Raw genomic sequence first — 22,642 nt, forward strand, 5'->3', positions numbered from 1 at the left:
AATGATTTCCCCACTGTTTGCCTGCCATGACCTCTGTCTTTCCCCCTGCAATCTAACCCTCTTTCAACGCCTTGAAAGAGATCTGCTTTCTAACACAGTGTCGAGTTGGTTCAGTCATTCTGAAGTCTTGAAACCAACTATTGGAACAAAATACATTTTAAGCGGTTTTTAACTAAAAGCTAATGCGAAAATGCCAAAACTCGAACCAACATAAACATATTAAACTTGAGGCCATTTTCAAATGTTGTAAAAAATCATTCTCCTGAAAATCCTAATGGACATATTTCACCTTCTGAGTCACGGTGTAATTAGATTATATTTTATTAGACATTCTTTACAAGTTTAAAATACTGCTATTTTTACATGCAGAGGAAAATCAGTTTGAAAATTGTACTTATGCATTTATTAAAATCATCCACAAAATAAGGACACTTTATTGTCAGTTATCGACGTACTTGATATGTATATCTAAAGTGCATAATGTTACAAAAAATATAGAAAGTCAGCAGCACCAAGATACATTTACAAAATAAATACATCATTCAACAAAATAAATTATAGTAGATGTGATAATAATAATTGGCTTAGCCTTGGCAAAAAAAAAAATATTCACAATGACCAATGTGCAGTTTCCTAGAGCGATGAGGGAGAAGGTTTATTCCAAAGGATTTACACTATTTACAGACAATAAATATTTCTAATACTTTCCATCTGTTCACTATTACAGAATACTGCAACGTGTTTACGGAAGATGTCGGCTGAAATGTCAGTGCCTCCTGCAAAGAGAGGGGAAGGAGAGAGACAGGGTGGGGAAACAAAGATTAATCCTCTTTACAAATCAAACGGCCAAAAATGAAGGGCATAAAATTAAAGAACGTAAAATTGCTCTTTAAAAAAAATCAGAAAGATAGGGTGTGCCTCTCTCTTAAATATACCCTGAAGGAAAGGGGATAAATAACACTGAGCCAGCAGGATCCTGATGACATTTCTAACTCTGTCTGGTATGTGGGCCTTCTAGGGAAATAAACCAGCACTGTGCTATACTGCAGGTCACTTCCAATCTGTGGAGCTTTAGGGCCTCTGTACTGATGCTCATTTGGAGCGGGAAGGGGATAAGTTGTTGGGTTTTTTGTTTTAATGGTATTTCTTAAGCGCTTGCTATGTGCCAGGCACTATATTAAGCGCTGGGGTAGATACAAGGTAATTAAATTGGACACAGTTTAGACTGTGAGCCCACTTTTATTCATTCATTCATTCATTCATTCAATCGCATTTATTGAGCGCTTACTGTGTGCAGAGCACTGTACTAAGCGCTTGGGAAGTCCAAGTTGGCAACATATAGAGACGGTCCCTACCCAACAGTGGGCTCACAGTCTAGAAGGGGGAGACAGAGAACAAAACATATTAACAAAATAAAATAAATAGAATAAATATGTACAAATAAAATAGAGTAATAAATATGTCCAAACATATATACGGGTGCTGTGGGGAGGGGAAGGAGGTAAGGTGGGAGGGGATGGGGAGGGGAAGGAGGGGGAGAAGAATTAATAATAAAATTTTTATTTTTAGACTTTCCACACTTTTAGACTGTGAGCCCACTGTTGGGTAGGGACTGTCTCTACATGTTGCCATCTTGTACTTCCCAAGCGCTTAGTACAGTGCTCTGCACACAGTAAGCGCTCAATAAATACGATTGATTGATTGATTCCTGTGCCATGTGGAGCTCACTGTCTTAATCCCCATTTTATAGATGAGGTAACCGAGGCCCGGAGAAGTGAAGTGACTTGCCCAGGGTCACACAGCTGGGGAAGCAGCGTGGCTCAGTGGAAAGAGCCCGGGCTTTGGAGTCAGAGGTCCTGGGTTCAAATCCCACCTCCCCCACTTGTCAGCTGTGTGACTTTGGGCAAGTCACTTAACTTCTCTGGGCCTCAGTTACCTCATCTGTCAAATGGGGATTAAGACTGTGAGCCCCTCGTGGGATAACCTGATCACCTTGTAACCTCCCCAGCGCCTAGAACGGTGCTTTGCACATAGTAAGCGCTTCATAAATGCCATTATTATTATTATTATTATTATTATTATTATTATTATTATTATTAAGTGGCAGAGCCTAGATTAGAACCCACAACCTCTGACTCCGAGGCTCGGGCTCTAACCACTAGGCCATGCTGCTTCTCTTGAGAAAGAGAAGAAGGTGTTTCAGGAATGCTCAGTCAGAGCAGGGAGGAAGCCTCCGGAACCATCACTGTAGATTGTCGAGTTGGTGTTGATCAGTCAATTGATTAATCAGTGGTATTTATTGAGTGCTTAGTGTGGGCAGAGCACTGGACTAAACACTTGGGAGAGTACACTATAAACAGTATAACAGGGTTGGTAGGATTAGAGGACAGGGAGAATAGCAAACTGGAAAATGGAAGAACCATGGCCAACTTATTGCCAAAATCTCCTGGTCCCAAGCTTATTCGATTTGATGCCCGGAGAGGTTTTGTTGGCCAGAGGTGGATGGGAGTGTCTCTTCCCTGCACAAGAAGCCACTTGGCCTAGTAGGAAGAGAATGGGCCCGGGAGTAGTTTCTAATCGTGGCTTTGTTGTGTGACCTTGGGCAAGTCATATAACTTTTCGGTGCCCCACTTTCTTCATCTATAAAATGGTGATTCAATATTGTTCTCCCTCCTACTTAGACTGCAAGAGAACCAGTGTGGCTCAGTGGGAAAGAGCCCGGGCTTTGGAGTCAGAGGTCAAGTGTTCAAATCCCGGCTCTGCCACTTGTCAGCTGTGTGACTTTGGGCAAGTCACTTAACTTCTCTGGGCCTCAGTTCCCTCATCTGTAAAATGGGGATGAAGACTGTGAGCCCCACGTGGGACAACTTCATCACCTTGTATCCCCCCAACGCTTAGAACAGTGCTTTGCACATAGTAAGTGCTTAATAAATGCCATCATTATTATTATTATTATGTGGGACGGGGATTGTGTCGGGACTGATTATTTTGTATTTATCACAGTGCTTGAGAAACAGCGTGGCTCAGTGGAAAGAGCCCGGGCTTTGGAGTTAGAGGTCATGGGTTCAAATCCCGGCTCCGCCAATTGTCAGCTGTGGGACTTTGGGCAAGTCACTTAACTTCTCTGGGCCTCAGTTCCTTCATCTGTAAAATGGGGATTAAGACAGCCCCCTGTGGAACAACCTGATCACCTTTCAGTGGAAAGAGCCTGGGCTTTGGAGTCAGAGTTCATGGGTTCGTATCCTGGCTCTACCAATTGTCAGCTGTGTGACTTTGGGCAAGCCACTTCACTTCTCTGTGCCTCAGTTCCCTCATCTGTAAAATGGGGAATAGGATTGTGAGCCCGCCGTGGGGCAAGCTGATCATCTTGTAACCTCCCCAGCACTTAGAACAGTGCTCTGCACATAGTAAGCGCTTAATAAATGTCATTATTATTATTATTATTATTATTAGCACATAGCAAGTGCTTAATAAATGTCATTATTATCATTATTATTATTATTATTATTATAAGCACTTAAATACAGCAATTATTACTATTGGCTCACTTTCCGAATTCACATCAGACTTTTCTTTCTCACGTACGATGTGACTGGAGGGAGAATGCTAACGTTTAGCTATTATTGGAAGTATATTTTGACTTCAAATTTATATTCTATTACATGTTGGGCTTAGTGGATAACAGGGTATTTAGTTTGCGAGGGGGAGACTTATAAAGGACGTGTCTTTAGCTGCACTTACAAACACTAATGAATGAAACTATTATTGGATTATGGTTTTGGAAAAGAAAACCACAAACTATTGCAATTTTGGATGTGAAGAAAGGCCAAAATTGAATCTGTCTGTCTCCCTGTCTGTCTCTCTCTGGCAGTGAATATTGCTTTATTCCTGGAGCATTTTGTTACCAGCGTTGGTTTGACCCAGAGCTCTAGAAGTTTAGTGGAGCATAGCACTTACAAGTGAGTCTTTTAGACTGTAAGCTCACTGTGGGCAGGGAATGTATCTACCAGTTCTGTTGTATTCTCCCAAGTGTTTTTATTCATTGTTCTACACACAGGAAATGCCAAAAATTACTAATGATTGATTGATTGACAGTTAAGGGAGCTATCATTTATTACTTAAGTGAGGACTCCCCAAGTAACAGCTCTATATCACCACTGATACAACTGAAGTTCTGTCTCTGTCTTTCTCTTTTCCCTCTCTTTCTCCATCCATCTCTCTCTCTATCCCTCTCTCCTTTTCTCTCTTGTCTTTTTTCTCTTTTCTTACTTTTCTCTCTCTCTCTCTCTCTTCTTCCTCTCTCTACCCCTGTCTCTCTCTTTCTCTCTCTATCCGTCCATCTCTCTCCTTTTCTCCCTTCCTCCCTTTCTGTCTTTTCTCTCTTCTTCCCTTTCTGTCTCTCTCTCTTAATCGCCACCTCTATCCCTCTCTCGCTCTCCATCTCTCTCCTTTCCTCTCTCCCTCCCTTTCTCTGTCTTTTTCTCTCTCTCTTCTTCCCTTTCTCTCTATTTCCCTCCCTCCCTTCTCTTTCTCTCCCTCCCTCTCCAATCCACTTCTGTACTTGTGTGCTGATTTCCAAGGAAACAACTATAGGGTGGAATTTGATTGGCTGGAGAGTTAAATTGACTGCCAGAGTTGTGGGCAGTTTCATATGGCAGACGTATGTGTGGGTGTGAGACACACAAAAAAAGAGCAAATTCTTGATAATTTAGGGTTTTCGTGTGTACGATGGTGTGGGGAGGGGAGGTACAATGGACATTTAGGGAAATTTTGCCTTTAAAAGGTTCAAAAGGAAATGATCTCTGTATTAGTGGAGTTAGATGGAATGGAAAAATGCTTCCAAATTGCAGTTAGAAGAAAAACTTTGAAGACTGAAGTTTGGACCAAAAAATGGGGGAAAATACACACGTCCTTAAATTGAGGGAAGTGAATGCAAAACCAGATAATTTCAAAACTGGGGTGATTTTTTTAAAAGCTCCCCATATTACACGATGTTTGGGGAAAATCTTAGTGAGTGGTTTTGACTGCATTTTCAGAGTAAAGAATGAAGAGGTCTTGGAGAAAAAGGAAAACTAGCTACAGTCCTCTAGATTGTAAGCTCGTTGTAGGCAAAGAATGTGTCTGTTTATTGTTAAACTGTACTCTCCCAAGCGTTTAGTACAGTGCTCCACCCACAGTAAGCACTCAATAAATATGATTGATTGAATGAATGAATGAATAATTTGCCCATTATCCTCCCTTCTGCCTTCACCAGCAGTATCTGCATATCATAGAATTTGAGGGAATGGACACATAAACAATATAAATGTAAGATGAATCAATCAATCACTCAGTCTTATTTATTGAGTGCTTACTGTGTGCAGAGCACTGTACTAAACGCTTAGAAGAGTACAATCTTGTGTACGTGCAAGTACAACATAATCACTGAGGCCTGGGCTCTTTTGGTTATAAAGGAAATCCAGTGTCTTATTTGTGAACTAAGACGTTACACTGAGACAAATACATCTGATTATGTAGTTACATTTAAAATGATCGTCATATGGATTTTCAGTGTTTGGACAATCTCATTCAGATATTAGCACATCAAAAAGCTTCTATAAACATGATTCCCAGAAACCAAAGCAATATATTCCCTGCTGGACATTCCGGATGAGAGGAAATATACATTTTTGGCTTAATAATATTTATTTTAAATCAATTTAGAAAAGAGCTCCCAATCTTACCACCCAATCTCGGTCCTATTTCTCAACTAGGTTAAGTAACCGAGGTAATAATGCCAAGAGACTACGTAAAATGGGGCATTAATATATGGTTAGCTTTGCAAATAGTTTCTAAAATTCAGAATTTCCATGGAGCCTGCCTGCATTTACCGTTGCCTGGGTCCTCTCCCTTCTCCTCAATCTACGTTGCTTTCCTGTTCTCCGAATCACCGGGATAAATAAGAGGACGCAAACATTTGCCTACAGAGCACACCCACAGTCTGCTATGAAAGGAAAAACAGAAAGAGGATAAAGAAAGCTAGAAAGAGAATCTGAAGAGTCTTATATGTCAGCTGCCCATTTCTCTTCTAGTTCATTACTCTCTTTTCATTCATTCAATCATATTTATTGAGCACTTACTGTGTGCAGAGCACTGTACTAAATGCTTGGGAAGTACAAGTTGGCAACATATAGAGACGGTCCTTACCCAATAGTGGGCTCACAGTCTAGCCTTTTAGGCTAGGGTCCATTTTCATGACTGTTCTGGGAGTTTCAGAGTGTCACAAATGTATAATTTATGAGAAGCAGCATGGCTCAGTGGAAACAACCCGGGATTGGGAGTCAGAGGCCTTGGGTTCAAATCCTGGCTCCACCGCTTGTTAGCTCTGTGACTCTGGGCAAGTCACTTAACTTCTCTGTGCCTCAGTTACCTCATCTGTAAAACGGGGATTAAGACTGTGAGCCCCACGTGGGACAACCTCATCACCTTATATCCTCCCCAGCGCTTAGAACAGTGCTTTGCACATAGTAGGCGCTTAACAAATGCCATCACTATTATTATTATTATAATGCATTCCAACTGAATTCATGATGAAGGATTGGCATTTTTTCTTTCATATTTCTGGTAAATAGTGTAATCTTGATCAGAAAATGGAAACTCAATCTGACAGGAAAGGGTCCTGGGTCTATTTTTGGTAGGAAGCATCATGGCTCAATAGACGGAGCACGGGCTTGGGAGTCAGAGGATGTGGGTTCTAATAATAATAAATAATAATAATGGCATTTATTAAGCGCTTACTATGTACAAAGCACTGTTTTAAGCGCTGGGGAGGTTACAAGGTGATCAGGTTGTCCCACGGGGGGCTCACAGTCTTACAGATGAGGTAACTGAGGCACAGAGAAGTTAAGTGACTTGTCCAAAGTCACACAGCTGACAACTGGCAGAGCCGGCTAATCCTCATCTGTAAAATGGGGATTAAGACTGTGAGCCCCACGTGAGGCATGGACTGTATCCATCCTGTTTAGCTCTTATACCCCAACATTTAGTACACTGCCTGGCACATAATAAGCTTTTAACAAAAATCATTATTTATTTATTTTTTAACACGTCATGAGATATACTTGAGATTCATGCTAGATATTGGCTCTCCCAGATGATTGGAATCCCTCTGCCTTTTCGACACACCAGGCAATCGCCCTTTTAATGAACCAACAGCGGATACGCTGATCAGCTCATCGTTAACAGTGATGCAGGAGAACTTATCATCAACTAGAGTCGGTAAACAAGGACACAGAGTATTGATTAACTACTTAACTTGGGGAGCAGCTTTGGTAAATCTGGTCAACAGCTCTCCTCTGAAACCATCACTCCTTATTTCTGCTTCTGCCAGAGAAGAAGGAAAGGATTGATGGAATCAGATATGGGCGTGGCAATAAGAAGAGGTCACACTCCTAGCCTTTGCTACATTCCTGGGTGGTTTTCGCCTTTCTGTCAAATCCCACAGCTGTTCTGTACTGAAAAGTTCAATTAAAAATCAAGCCCTCTCAGTGGAAACTTATAGAAAGGGAGGCAGTGTGGTCCAGCGGGTAGAAAGCTGGACTGGAGAGCCAGGAGTCTTTCATTCTCGTCATGACTATCCCACTTAATCGGACTTGGGAAACACATGTAATGAAGAAAAAAATCAGTTTCCCCTTCTGAAAAATGGGAGTGATATTATCAGCCCCTCCCTATGTCCGAGAAATGTTGTAAGAAGGAATGGCGTGGTGAATATCAAAAGTCATTATTACAAACGTTTAGAATAGTGCTCTGCACACAGAAAGCACTCAGTAAATATGATTGATGGTGACACACTCAATAAATACCACTGATGACGATGATTGATTTGTGCAATTATTACTCTAATAGCAATTCAGCCTTTCTAATGAAGTTTTTCCAACCCATCACTGCTCTTCAGAAAAAAAAAATCATTGTCATATTTGAGGAAAACACATCTCTTGCCAAAGCTCATGGTTAACATATTTCAGCAGCCCATGTGATGCTTTCACGAGCTGACAGAGAGACGGAATCGAATTACAGTCATAAAGGTGGGGAAATTCTTCTGGCAAAGGGCTGAGTTGTTTACAGATAAAGAAGAACATTTTCCATGATCTCCCCTTAAGGTTAAAACCATAAAGATGAAAAGCCACAATGTACAGGTGAGGGAGGTTGCCAAGGAGGGGAAAAAAAAATCACAAAACAAATCAAAGCAACCTCCCTTCATTTTATGATGTGGAATTCCCTGCCTGGATTCTGGTCACCAACTTCTGAAGCCCAAGTACAGGCCCGAGATCTCCACTGAGGAAAACCGAGGCAGAATGGCAGACGTGGTTGGGTGTATAGGGAAGACTGTGTTGGAAGGCTGAACGTATCCTTTGGCATCTTGATCTGGTGACCCGTCCAACCGTGGACCACGCGACTATTACCCTTTTGGGTCACGCGACTACTGCCCACACCGGTCGTGTGACTACCCTCACTTCCCTCCTACTTAGATTGTGATCTCCATGTGAGACTCGATTATCCTCTATTTATCCCAGCATATGGTAAATATTAAGCACTTACCAAAAACCGTTATTATTTTTGTTTTCACTATTAGTATTATTATTAGGAAATGCGTGTCCTGTGGATATGGAAGATGGGTTTATGGGAAGGAAGACTATGGGTAAGGAAGATCAGCGCTTAGAACAGTGCTTTGCATATAGTAAGCGCTTAATAAATGCCATTATAAAAAAAAAAGATGGCTCTGCACCCAGTAAGAGCTCAATAAATACGATTGAATGAATGAATGAATGAATGGAGGTTGAAAAGCAAGTTTACCTTGAGTTGTGGTCTCGCACACTCCCCAAGATGTCCGACAGAGGAACGCCTTCCACCCCACTACCAGCGACTCTGGAACTTAACCAGGCCGATCTAGTTCGCCGCTTTTTCTTCTCCTGTTCCTTGCGTTTCCCGGGCTTGTTTTTCTTCTTCTTCCCCGGCGTCTTCAAGGGCTGGTCTTTGTAGGTCTGGGCTTTGTTTGTCTCCTGAGTCAGGCATTTGCCCTCTTCCTCATTCCCAAATCGGACAGGGTAGTTCTTGGTATTGGTGGCGGGCTTCGGGTTGGGGGAGACCTCTGAAGTAGCTCGAATCTCCGCGGTGTTGACGCCTTCGATCAGATTCTGAAGAAAAATTCTTCGTCGCAGGTCTTGAATGGACTTCCCCTTGTCATGGAGAAGCTGATGTTCTGAGACGGCTCTTTTGCTGAAAAGAGAAAGAGGAGTGGGATGGAGAAGATGTTTCAGAGAAGGAAACATCATCATCATGAGAAGCAGCGTGGCTTGGCGGATAGAGCCCGGGCCTGGGTGTCAGAAGGACTTGGGTTCTAACCCCGGCTCTTCCGCGAGTCTGCTGTGTGACCTTGGGCAAGTCACTTCACTCCTCTGAGCCTCAGTTCCCTACTCTGTAAAATAAGGATTAAGAGTGTGAGCCCCATGTGGGACAGAGACTGTGTCCAAACAGGTTATCTTGTATCTACCTCACACTTAGAAGGGTTCTCGGCACATAGTAAGCGCTTAACAAGTACCGTAATTATTATTATTATCATCACCAGCGGTGTCTTTGAATATGAAAGGCAACCCTTTCTAGTAATAGTAGTAGTGGTAGTAATAGTCTTTATTAAGTTTGTAGAGCACTATACTAGGTGCCACAGAGTCACAATCTAAAAGTATAAGAGGGGAGAAGGGACTGGAGATGGATTTCTCCCTCCCCCTATCTCATTAAATATATATATGTTTGGAACAGCAATAATTTTTATATAGAAATTATTTCTCTTACAAAGTCAAAGTTGTTATTCAGCCTCCTGCATTAGCAGCTCTCTACTCTGTAGGGCATAAAACTAAGAGTGTAAAACTCTAACTGCTTCTGAGAACTGTTTTTCCTGAACGAGCGAGAAGGGTGTGAGAATGGAAATTCAATGATGACCCCTTTCCGTTCATTCCATCGTATTTATTGAGCGCTTACTGTGTGCAGAGCACTGTACTAAGTGGTTGGAAAGTACAATTCGGCAACAGAGACAATCCCTACCCAACAAAGGGCTCACAATCTAGAAGGGTGGAGACAGACAAAAAAACCAAAACAAAACAAGTAGACAGGCATCAATAGCATCAATGTAAATACACAGAATTATAGATATATACTCATTTTCCCAGCATAGAGCTGTGAACAGTATAGCATCAATATAAATACACAGAATTATAGATACATACTCATTTTCCTAGCATACAGCTGTGAACAATGTCTGCACCTAGGTTTCTTTGAAGCAGGGTGGCCTAGGGGAAAGACCGAAGGCCTGGGTTCTAATCCCAGTTCTTTCAGTTGCTTGCTGTGTGACCTTGGGCAAGTCACTTAACTTCTCTGCGCCTCAGTTCTCCTGTTCTCCCTCCTACGTAGACTATGAGCACCATTGCAGGGGGGCTCACTTGCATCTGTCCCAGTTCTTAAAAGGGTGCTTGGCATATAGTGCTTAGAACAGTTCTTGGCACGTAGTAAGCGCTTAGCAAGTACCATAATTATTATTATTATTATATAGTAAGCACTTAACAAATACCATTTGAAAAAATAAAAAAAAGCAAATCACTAACTGCAAACAAAAGCTCTTTATGACCTGTTAAAGAGATCAGGAAAGACACTTACCGTGGGCAGGAAATAAATATGGTGGCTCAAAAAAAAAAAAAAAACCCACATAGCTCTAGAGAGCTAAAAATTATACCGATTAAAGTAAGAACAATGGAGTGCACATTTCCAGCTTTAGAGTAAAATTATCCAGGAAAACCCATCTAGGAAATCCCCCTATGGGAAGGGCATCACCTTATAAGGCTGCATTATTCCGAGCACGGATTGAAGATTAATAGTGAAGTGGAAGGCCTATTATAATAATAATGATAGCATTTGTTAAATGCTTACTATGTGTGAAACACTGGTCTAAGTGCTAGGGGGGATACAAGGTGATCAGGTTGTCCCATCTGGGGCTCACAGTCTTAATTCCCATTTTACAGATGAGGTAACTGAGGCTCAGAGACATTAAGTGACTTGCCCAAGGACATATGGCAGAGCCAGGATTAGAACCCTTGACCTCTTACTCCCAAGCCCGGACTCTTTCCCCTGAGCCACGCTGCTTCTCTATTATCTGAACACAGGCCAAACCGACCAATTGGCTGAACTGATAATCAAGGTCATATAATCGAGATCAGTTCATCTACTCAACTGGTAGTGAGTGTTTGCTTGTCTGAGATCAATCAATCAATCAATCGTATTTATTGAGCACTTACTATGTGCAGAACACTGTACTAAGCGCTTGGGAAGAACAAGTTGGCAACAGATAGAGACAGTCCCTACCCAACAGTGGGCTCACAGTCTAAAAGATGTCCTATCCCAGTAGTGTTTGGCTTTTCTGAGGTTTTGATTTCCTAAAACCAAAGACAGGGCCTTAAATGAGTTCAGGTGATTGGCTCTTCTACGGTATAAAGAACTTGAATTTGAAACACATTGGTCTCTTTTTGGAGGAAAGAACTCTATGTCCTCTAAACCATAACCTCATTGTGGGCAGGGAACCAACTCTTTTCTACTGTATGCTCCCAAGAGCTTAGTACAGTGCTCTGCACATGGTAAGCGCTCAGTAAATATGGTTGATTGAGTCTCTTACCAGATCAGTTTCATATTCTTCTACTCCTCAGGCTTTCCTTTTAATGTAGAATCTCAGTAAATAATGATAATAAGAAGCAGCGTGGTTCAGTGGAAAGAGCACGGGCTTTGGAGTCAGAGTAGGTTCGAATCCTGACTCCGCCACATGTCTGCTGTGTGACCTTGGGCAAGTCACTTAACTTCTCTGAGCCTTAGTTCCCTCATCTGTAAAACGGGGATTAAGACTGTGAGCCCATGTGGGACAACCTGATCACTTTGTATCCCCCCGCGCTTAGAACAGTGCTTTGCACATAGTAAGCACTTTAACAAATGCCAACATTATTATTATTATTTTTGCTACTACTACTACTACTACTACTAATAATAATAATAAGAAGTGTGGCTCAGTGGAAAGAGCTCGGGCTTGGGAGTCAGAGGTCATGTGTTCTAATCCCGGCTCTGCCGCTCATCAGCTGTGTGATTTATGGCAAGCAATTTAACTTCTACTTCTCTGAGCCTCAGTTCCCTTATCTGTAAAATGGGGATTAAGACTACGAGCCTCACGTGGTACAACCTGATTGCCTTGTATTCCCCAAGCGCTTAGAACAGTGCTTTGTACATAGTAAGCGCTTAACAAATGCCCTTATTATTATTATTATCTTTAATAATGATAATGGTGGTATTTGTTAAGCATTTACTATGTGCCATGCACTGTACTAAACTCTGGGGTAGAAATGAGCAAATCGGGTTGAACACAATCCCTGTCTCACGTGGGGCTCACAGTCTCAATCCCCATTTTTCAGATGAGGTGACTGAGGCCCAGAGAAGTGAAGTGACTTGCCCAAGTTCACATAGCAGACAAGTGGCAGAGCCAGGATTAGAACCCATGACCTTCTGAACTCCAGGCCCGTGCTGTATCCGCTTTGCTGCTCTCCTTAGTGTTAAAAGGGAGACCACAGTCATGATAAGACTCAGCTCCTGGACCAACAGGCAAACACATCCAAGTGCGGTGCTCTTTCGAAGGTTACAACCTCCTTATGGGTGGATAGAAAAGTTGAAATGTTTTACAGTCCAAGAACTGTAGATGGGGCATCCAGTTCTCAAATGTTCACTGTTAGGAAGAAGAGTTAACAGATGCCTGCATTTTAAAACTCAAACCTGGTGGAATAATTGATCACTTTGGGTTAATAGTCACCAAGGAGCATCAGAAAATCCCTCTGGACAGTCTCTTGCAGTTTTCTATCACCTTTCTTTAGGAAATGGACTACTCAGAGAAGCAGCCTGTTCCAGTGGAAAGAGCACGGTCTTGGGAGTCAGAGGTCATGGGTTCAAATCCCTGCTCTACCGCTTGTAAGCAGTGTGACTTTGGGCAAGTCACTTAACTTCTCTGTGCCTCAGTTACGTCATCTGTAAAATGGGGATTAAGATTGTGAGCCCCACATGGGACAACCTGATCACCTTGCATCCTCCCCAGTGCTTAGAACAGTGCTTTGCACATAGTAAGCACTTAAGTACTAAAATTATTATTATTATTATTTCAGCCACTGACCCTGATGCCTGCAAAGGCGCAGTTATGCACCCGCTATGGGGGAGTTGGCTATTTTGTGCTTCCCAATCTGGGGCCCAGAGATTGGAACAGAGACCTTGAGCTGTATGGAAAACGGAACTGATCATTGGTTGGGCAAGTCGTTGGGTGGTTTTCAGGAGTCCAGATGCTCATTTTCCAGACACCTCTTGGAGAGGTGAGGGGCAGGTCTCCCTCCAAGAGATGCCTTTGCCCAGAACAAAAGGAGGTAACAAATCCACCCATCCCTCCTCCACACCAGGGAAGCTATCCTAGATTTCCACTGTCTTTTCCCCCCCACTCTTACTGGTGGAAGAGTACAACCCGAACAACATAAATGGAGATAATAGTGTAGTCAGAAGAAGAAATGAGAGTTGGCCTGTCAACGATTTGGTCTTGAAGAAAGGAAACTAGTAAGTGGCACCCAGCTGCGCGTTCTTGTGAAATACGAGAACTAATAACAAACGGTCTTTGTAAAAATGGGCAGTTACACTTTGAAAATGTGGACTGTTCACTTGGTATGGATTAATCATGTTGTTTAAACCTGACAGCAAACATTAAAGCTCACAGATGTACCCGGAGAGGAAATACAACATACCTTGGGGACACAGATATACCTGGATAGCAAATGAAGATCACGATTACCTCAGGGACCGAAAAACATTGCAAGCCATTGGCCGAGGTAAAAAGTTTCTCACTGCGACAGCGTTGTTATTAATGAAGACACACTGAGAAGAGGGAAGGAGGGGGAGAGTTTTGGCCTGCAGGCAGTGTTCATCAAGGCTGCTTGACAAAACCGGTTGCTGCCCGTTGCTTTCTTAGAGCCTAAATCCCTGACTGTGAGGCTATTACAATCTTTAGAGCCTCTGAGCTTTTCCCTTTTCTTCCCAGGACTGTCCCATCTCTCCCCTCTGGTATTGTCATCATTTTCTCCTCCACTCCTACGCCTCGCTTCTCGCTTCTTTTTAATGCTTCCCCCAGCTTTCCGTGATTCAGTTTATCATTTCCTTTTCCTGTAGACCTATTATTAAGTCGGTTCTAGGAGGGGAATGTTTATTGACCTGAACTCTTAACTTAATGTCTCCTTGCCCTTAGAGGCAGGGAAGAGGAAAGGTGAAAAAAAAACCCCAAAAGCCCAACAACGGTGAGGCGATTATTGGCAAAAACCTTCAACAGTCAGTTGACACCAGAGCATCTCATGGTTAGCATGGCCTTCAGTTGCTGCGGTTGTTGAGTTGGGCTTGTCCTTGGTTGCTTAACTGGACTCTGAAAGCAAGCAGTGGTGACTCGACCAATCTGAGGATACGATAACCAGGATTCTGACTTCTCTGGGTTTCGTGCTGGCTAGAATTATTATGGGGTACCGTGTACTCTCCCTAACACTGAAGTGCAGGGCTCTGAGCACAGTAAGTGCTCAATAAATACGACTGACTGACTGACTGATAAGCGTTAAGTACAGTGCTCTGCACACAGTAAGTGCTCAATAAATACGATTGAATGACAGCGATTAGATTTAAGGGGAAGGAATTGTCATGTGGCCCGGGTTAAATTGGTCCTGCTGAGGAAGATCCCAAATATGATAATAATAATAGTAATAATAATAATGGTACTTGTTAGGTACTTACTATGTGCCAAGCACAGTTCTAAACACTGGGGTAGATACAAGTTAATCAGGTCCCTGTCCCACATGGGGGTCGCAGTCTTAATCCCCATTTTAAAGATGAGGTAACTGAGGCCCAGAGAAATGAAGTGACTTACCCTGGGTCACACAGCGGACACGTGGTGGAGCCGGAACCAGAACCCAGGTCCTTCTGACTCCTGGGCCCAAACTTTTTCCACTAAGCCACACTGCTTCTCTAGGTGCCTGTTTTTAAGACCCGTGAATTAGCAATTTTTCACCAAAGCCATTTATGGACAGATGCCATCCATGGCATCATCTTTGAAAATGAGGGACGGCTAAATATATATATCCTCTAAGTAGGATAGTCCCTCTTTTGTGCTCTATTTAAAGGCTGGATGTAATTTCTTTTGGTGAAAACCTATATCAAAGGGTTCCTTCACCCATCTAGCTTTGTTACATAGTCTGGTTCTGATTACAGTTGGCCAACTCTTAAAATTAGTTTGACTATGCTAATCAAGCTAGCTCTTCATTCCCGTTCTGACTGGGGCAATTCAGCGTTTCTATCACCGTGGTCAGCCTGTGAATTGTGACTCACCCAGCTTTCCTGACTTAAGCCCTGCATTTTCCCAGGATGCTGCTCGTGGGAAACGTAGTTATCATTATAGCCTCTTAGTTTATAAGAAAGACTTCAACAGCCCAGGGCATCGCTTAGTTAAGACTTAGTGTGCGAAGAACACAACTTTCCCGCTGCCTCTTACAAACCTATTGGTAGTAATTGCTATTATCACACAAAATCCTCAACCTTTCTTAATCCTCTAACGTGAATTTAGGCAACTCGCCCAGGATTTCAAAGGTTTCACTTAGGAAAATGCTGTTACGAGCGAGCTGCAAATTGAAAATCCATACTGTACTTGACCCTGTGAAAGTCTGATTCCATTGGTTTGACTCCCAAGACTCTGGAGGCAGTCATCAGTCGTATTTATCGAGCGCTTACTGTGTGCAGAGCACAGTGCTAAACGGTTGGGAGAGTACGATACAATAAGTCCAAAGCGCATAGTACAGCGCTCTGCACACAGTAAGCGCTCGATAAATATGATTGACTGATTAGTGTAAATCTAGCTCCAGACCACATTTTACTGTTCTGTCGGCCTGTCTAAGAAGTCACAGTTATGCCTCACATGACATTAACTGCTCAACTAGGATCTATCATTAGGAACATATAGCATGCTCTCTGGTTTCCCCTGTACATGTTAAAAAGACAAACCATCAAAATGTGGAAGCCAATTTTAGCCGAGCTAATTCCTTTTGCCCTCCCAGGAGATTCTGGTCCTTGATTCCCTGGGTCTGTCCTTTGGAGGGGAAACTTTTCTGTGTAAAGAGAATTAAGGAACTATCAGGTGAATTCAACCTGGATTCAGGAATATGTTGGGCATGCCTCTGGAAGTTCAGAAATCAGTGGCCTAGTGGATAAAACACAGGCCTGGGAATCATAGGGCCTGGGTTCTAATCCCTGCTCCACCCTTTGTCCTCCGGGCAACCTTAACACACTCACTTAACTCATCTGTGCCTCAGTCACCTCACCTGTCAAATGCGGATTAAGAATGTGAGCCCGTGTGGGACTGTATCCAACCTGACTAGCTTGTATCTACCCCAGCGCTTAATACAGTGACTAGCACATAGTAAGTATTTAGCAAACGCCATAAAAAGATGAAAAAAGACCTGGACTCCTAAAAGATTCTTCAATGCCAGAGAAGCCAAGTTCCGTGGTGCGGGAAAGACAACCGATTTAGGGTGTCAGAATTAGGACGACTCCAACTAGAGGACTCTCCCAGCTCTGATGATTCAGTCGAGAGTTATGCTCTTCACTAAGTGGGAAGGAACCCATCTTATCCCTGAGCCAGTGATGTTGCAAGTTTATGAATGTGCGGAGCTCTCTGTTCCATCCCGGACTCGAAACGATCCATCCACCTGACCAAATTGCTCTCCCTCGTTACAGTCTGTGACCATGCACAGATCCACTCCCTGCTTGGCTTCAGGAACTGGAGTCAGAATGAAATCCTAAAAGTCCAGAGCTGTCAAGGCTTCCCTTACAGATCAACCTTCTCATCTGCTTTGGGAAGTCTCTCAAAGCCCATCTGATTGCTGAAATGGAGTGTCAAATAACACATTTATTTTCAAAGCAGTCCTGCTCCTTTCTGACACTGTGGGATTTGTTAGTGGCAAAGAACTATTTATGTAGTTGAGGTTAAGCAGTTTCCTTTATATTTAATAGGCAAGGGGCTTCGGGGAGTAATGCAGTTTATTGTATGTTAATAAAATTTCATTAAAAATGAAGTGTTGGGTTCTGGCAGTTTTTTTTTTTTTAAATGGTGTTTGTACGTACAGTGTGCCAGGCACTGTACTAAGCACTGAGGTACAAATTAATCAGGTTGGACACAGTCCTTGTCCCACGTGGGGCTCAAAGTCTTCATCCCCATTTTACAGATGAGGTCACTGAGGCCCAGAGAAGTGAAGTGACTTTCCCAAGGTTACACAGCGGACAGGTGGCGGAGCCGGGATTAGAACCCGGATCCGTTGGACTCCCAGGCCCGGGCAATATCCACTAGGTCATGTTGTTTCCCGTACGCTTCCCAGTGGAAGTATATTAATAAACAAATTTGTAGCCTAACGGATGTAAAATGGCAGCTCTTTGGAGGCTCAGCATTTGCGATGACTGGCTTCTACCTCCACTTCTCAGTAATCACCGCGGCTAATATTTTCATCCACTGGTGATTTAAACCTCTATGGAAAAGCATGGCTGTCATCATCATCATCAATCGTATTTATTGAGCGCTTACTGTGTGCAGAGCACTGTACTAAGCGTTTGGGAAGTGTCATGTCGTGATCTCTTAGCCACGAACGGTAGGAATGTGCTATGGTCGTTTTATAACTGCAGAGTGCAAGTGTTTAAGTGTGATATTGTATTTCACTCACCAACAAAACTACACCAGTATCATTGACAGCTAAATGGTTCGGTATGTGTGTTTTGCATGCCGCAGCAAAGAAAGAGTTAAGAATAGCTTTTTTTGACAACTTAGCACCTTTTTATGCCATAATTGGTGAGAACTGGAGATTCAGTCATGAGTCAAAGGCTGCTCCTTCCAACAGAAAGCAGGTATTTCTTAAAGAACTTTAGAGGAAAAAAAAAATGGATCCATTCCAGTTGGGTATTTCGGAGCCAAGTAAATACAGTATCTAATTGTACTTCAAGTGTTCTTATTTACATAATCCCAAACACGGTTTTTCCCGAACATAATAGAAAAGTAGTTCAAGGAGAATGTAGAGAAATGCACATCAGCAGAACACTGACTTGAAGAATACAATGCGGCTTTATCTTCAATACAGTGTTTTACATGATTTGCCTTAGGAGGTTCATAATAGATTTCCATTTTGGTGCCAAGCTTCAGACATGTCTAAAGTAATTGCATTTAGGGGTTTTCTGTTCTAATCCCCACCCCCCACCCCCCCAAAAAAAGCCAGGGAATGTATGAAACAGTTGTCTTTATGGACCTACCTGGAAACTTGGTTGAACTGAATCTGACCATCGTTCCTACTGGAACCTACCTTTCCTTCCTAATTCAGTCTCCAGAGCCTGCTCGACTCATTCACAAATTTAATCATTTTCTTCCCTCCATCCCAACACCCACAGTCTTCCCCTCCGTACTGTCTGCCATTCCAACAGCCTGCCGTTTGAATAGCCACCCAATGAACCCCAAGCCTCACGCCATCAACGAGATCACATCCTTATCAACCTGGGTCCACCACCTTAATTTTTCTGGAATTTGTTAGGAGTCATGGGATTTCTTTCGACCCAACAGATCTCTGATTGTTTTTAATCCGCTATTCATCCTGGGAAGAACCCTCCCATCAGACGTACGCTGACACATCAAAATGCAAGTCTTTCTATTTCCAAGTCAATTATTTGATTCCGGTCAACTACTGCGAAGTGGCACCGGTCCAAAGAAAATCTTTCTACCCTTGAAATTCATTCTACTTCCAACTACTAATCTTTTATAATACTATCGATACCAGTCTTGGAACGGTGCCAGCACCAACTTGTTACTACTTTATTAGATAATATGCCGTTTATTATGTAATAAGGTTTTATTGTGCATGTAGACATCATGCCATACACAGTAAAAGGTAAGATGTGAGTCTATGTTTGTGTGCGATTCCTAAGTACACATTTGTATGTACACACACACACACAGACACACACTGCTTCCTCCAGGTAATCTAAGCCGCTTCAAATTCCAGAGTATTTCAAGTTTCCAAGAGCTGATGGAGAACTCTCAGGAAAACCAGTCAGTACTGTCGATCCTCTGTAGGGATTCTATAACATCTGGGCTATAGGAGCCCAAAGAATCCCCCAAAGAATCCCATTTCACAGGTCATTTCCAGTTTTAGGGTGCATCCAGTCACACTGCCCATTTTGAAGTTCCCATCTGACCCGACAGGCTCCAGCAGGTAGCTTGAAATTCTCCCTCCCACAGACTGAAGTAAGGGCATGCACTCTCTCTCTCTCTCTCTCTCTCTCTCTCTCTCTCTCTCTCTCTCTCTCACATACACACACACACACACACACACACACACACACACCAGTGGCAAGTTGGAAGAACTCATGAAAATTCTGTGCCAGCTGCAAATCTCAGGCAAATCTTCCCCCCGGCGCCCAAACACACACACACACACCCCAGCTTTGGAAGCAGCACGGTGTGAGCCCGGGCCTGGGAATCAGAAGGTCATGGGTTCTAATTCTGGCTCCAATCAATCAATCAATCAACCAATCATATTTATTGAGCAGTTACTGTGTGCAGAGCACTGTACTAAGTGCTTGGGAAGTACAAGTTGGCAACATATAGAGACAGTCCCTACCCAACAGTGGGCTCACAGTCTAGAAGGGGGAGACGGAGAACAAAACCGAACATATTAACAAAATAAAATAAATAGAATAGATATGTACAAGTAAAATAAATAAATAAATAAATAGAGTAATAAATATGTACGAACATATATACATATATACAGGTGCTGTGGGGAGGGGAAGGAGGTAAGATGGGGGGATGGAGAGGGGGAGGAGGCGGAGAGGAACGAGGGGGCTCAGTCTGGGGGAGGGGGCTCAGTCTGGGAGCTCAGCTCCACCACTTGTCTGCTTGTGACCTTGGCAAGTCACTTCTCTGTGCCTCAGTGACCTCATCTGGAAAATGGGTATTGAGACTGTGAGCCCTATGTGGAACAGGATACATGGGCTTGTACCCACCCCAGCGCTTAGTACAGTGCCTGGCACTTAGTAAGCACTTAACAAATACCATTATTATTTTTTTTTTAATCCCCGCTCCACCACTTGTCTGCTGGGTGGCCTTGGGCAAGTCACTTCTCTGTGCCTCAGTGACCTCATCTGGAAAATGGGGATTGAGACTGTGAGCCTCATGTGGAACAGGATACATGGGCGTGTACCCACCCCAGCGCTTAGTACAGTGCCTGGCACTTAGTAAGCACTTAACAAATACCATTATTATATTTTTTTAATCCCCGCTCCACCAGTTGTCTGCTGGGTGGTCTTGGGCAAGCCATCTCTCTGTGCCTCAATGCCCTCATCTGGAAAATGGGGATTGGGATGGTGAACCCCATATGGGACATGATACATGGGCTTGTATCCACCCCAGGGCTTAGTACAGTTCCTGGAACCTAGTAGGTGCTTAATAAGTACCATTATCACTATGATAATGATGATTATCAAAAATATCATTATTTTTTTTTTCATGACCCTCTCCCCTCTTCCCACTTTAAATGATTCCGGAGGGAAAGCGCCCAGGGAGAGTGGAGCAGAGGGCCAACTTACAATCTGCGGCTGATTCCCTCCACGGGTCTACCGGCGGTGGGGACGGAATAACTCAGCAGAAAGACTGCGAAGCTCCATTGCTGAAACAACGTCCTGAACATCTTAGATCCTCTCGCTCCTGGAACCTGCAGCGAAATGAGAAAGTCCAAAGTGACACTCCTGCTTTTGGATCCGTTTTTTTTTTTTTTTCCTGGTGTAAGGGGGGGAGGGGAAAGGGGAGGGGGCGGGGGGTTGGGTTTAAACAACAGTTTACAGTTGTAGAATATCTCCGAGGTTGCAAAAGGAGAAAGAAAAAAGTTTTCTCAGGACTGTCAGGACTTCTTTAAGTGGCCGGTGACTCCACACTCTAGATTACACAGAAAAAAAAGTCAAATCAGAGGTACTTCCTCTGAAATAATAATAGCCACAATGAAACGGTTTATATCGCATCAGGGCAAAGGAGTGTGTTTACATGTCTCCCATAGTGATGTTTAATTAATTTGGCAAACGGCTCGTGGGTCTGTGGGGAGAGGAAGAAAGTGAGCCCGTTGTGGGCAGGGATTGTCTCTCTTTATGGCTGTATTAATAATAACAATAATGATGGTTTTTGTTGAGCGCTTACTATGTGCCAAGCACTGTTGTAAGCACTGGAGTAGATACAGGGTAATCAGGTTGTCCCATGTGGGGCTCACACTTTGAATCCCCGTTTTCCAGATGAGGGAACTGAGGCCCACAGAAGCAAAGTGACTTGCCTAAGGTCCCACAGCAGACAAGTGGCAGAGGTGGGATTAGAACCCACGTCCTCTGACTCCCAAACCCGGGCTCTCTCCACTAAGCCACGCTGCTTCTCCAAGTCTTGTACTTTCCAAGCGCTTAGAGCAGCGCTCTGCACTCAGCCAGGGCTCAATAAATGGATGGATGCAAGTTCCCTCGACTCCAGCTTCTTTGGGAGTCAGGACGGACAGACAGACAGATACACACCACACATCACACACACACACACAGAGGCACACACAGCTGGCCATATACCTCCTCTGATGCAACTTTTGCAGATGGATCGGTTGCTTCCGAAAAGTTGTGTCCCCACACACACGCGTTGGGAAAAGGAGGCCAGTAAAGCGTGTCTTTCCTCCGCCTGGAGAGCCAGGTTGCTGGAAACCCAAGGGCGGCAGATGAAGAGGGACACTGGAGGCTGGAAGCTTGCTGGAAGCTGGGATCCCGCCTGGGAGCTAGGCAGGAGCTGGGATTCCGGCTGGGAGCTGGGCAGGAGCTGGGAGATCCCGGCTGGGAGCTGGGCAGGGACGGGAATGTTCACACGCTCTGGGAAACCTGCGGCTCAAGAGCGAGTTTTGCAAAGAGGTGGCGCCCTAGGAACGCGAGCGGAGAGGAGAGGGAGAGGCAGAGGGGGGGAGGGGAGAGACTGGCAGAGACAGACAGAGACAGGGAGAGACAGTTAGGAGAGACTGTAGAGAAAGAGTGGACAGTGGAGAGAGAGGAGGGGGAGAGAGGCAGAGGACTAGAGACGAGACAGAGAGACAGGCAGAGCGAGTTAGAGAGAGACAGAAAGAGAGACACAGTGACAGACAGAGACCAGAGAGGAGAGACTGTAGAGAAAGCAAAAAAGTGGACAGTGGAGAGAGAAGGGAGAGAGGCAGAGGACTAGAGAGAGAGAGACAGAGAGCGAGAGACAGACAGACAGAGGCCAAAGAGGAGAAACTGTGGAGAAAGAGAAAGAGTGGACAGTGGAGAGAGAGGAGGGAGAGAGGCAGAGGACTAGAGAGAGATAGAGACAGAGAGATACAGAGAGACAGGCAGAGAGACATACAGAGAGACAGACAGAGACCAGAGAGGAGAGACTGTAAAGAAAGCAATAGAGTGGACAGTGGAGAGAGGAGGGAGAGAGGCAGAGGACTAGAGAGAGAGA

The 22,642-nt window shown here is 43.7% G+C and overlaps 1 protein-coding gene across 2 annotated transcripts; it reads right to left on the minus strand.

Moving 5' to 3' along the window:
- Nucleotides 1–356: 356 nt before the first annotated feature.
- On the minus strand, nt 357–21,921 carry PTHLH (parathyroid hormone like hormone). 2 transcript variants are annotated; one of them, XM_038740483.1, is made up of 4 exons: nt 21,748–21,921; nt 20,740–20,864; nt 8,833–9,255; nt 357–776 (listed from the first exon to the last, which is right to left on the minus strand). In XM_038740483.1, the coding sequence occupies exons 2-4, from the start codon at nt 20,838–20,840 to the stop codon at nt 767–769; spliced, it is 534 nt and encodes a 177-aa protein (XP_038596411.1). In that variant the 5' UTR covers nt 20,841–20,864; nt 21,748–21,921; the 3' UTR covers nt 357–766. The 2 variants fall into 2 exon arrangements, with proteins under 2 accessions (XP_038596411.1, XP_038596403.1); XM_038740475.1 differs by lacking the exon at nt 357–776 and adding an exon at nt 7,295–7,362.
- Between the last annotated feature and the right edge of the window lie 721 nt (nt 21,922–22,642).

This window comes from Tachyglossus aculeatus, chromosome 2 (assembly GCF_015852505.1).
Source record: "Tachyglossus aculeatus isolate mTacAcu1 chromosome 2, mTacAcu1.pri, whole genome shotgun sequence".
NCBI lineage: Eukaryota > Metazoa > Chordata > Mammalia > Monotremata > Tachyglossidae > Tachyglossus > Tachyglossus aculeatus.

What these genes read in the sequence shown, in the direction of transcription:
- PTHLH (XM_038740475.1), bottom strand. Translation starts at nt 20,840, where the DNA reads ATGTTCAGGACGTTGTTTCAGCAATGGAGCTTCGCAGTCTTTCTGCTG. An exon ending in GAGGGAATCAGCCGCAGATT is followed by an intron (nt 9,256 to 20,739) that starts GTAAGTTGGCCC and finishes TTCTCTTTTCAG; the next exon opens with CAAAAGAGCCGTCTCAGAAC.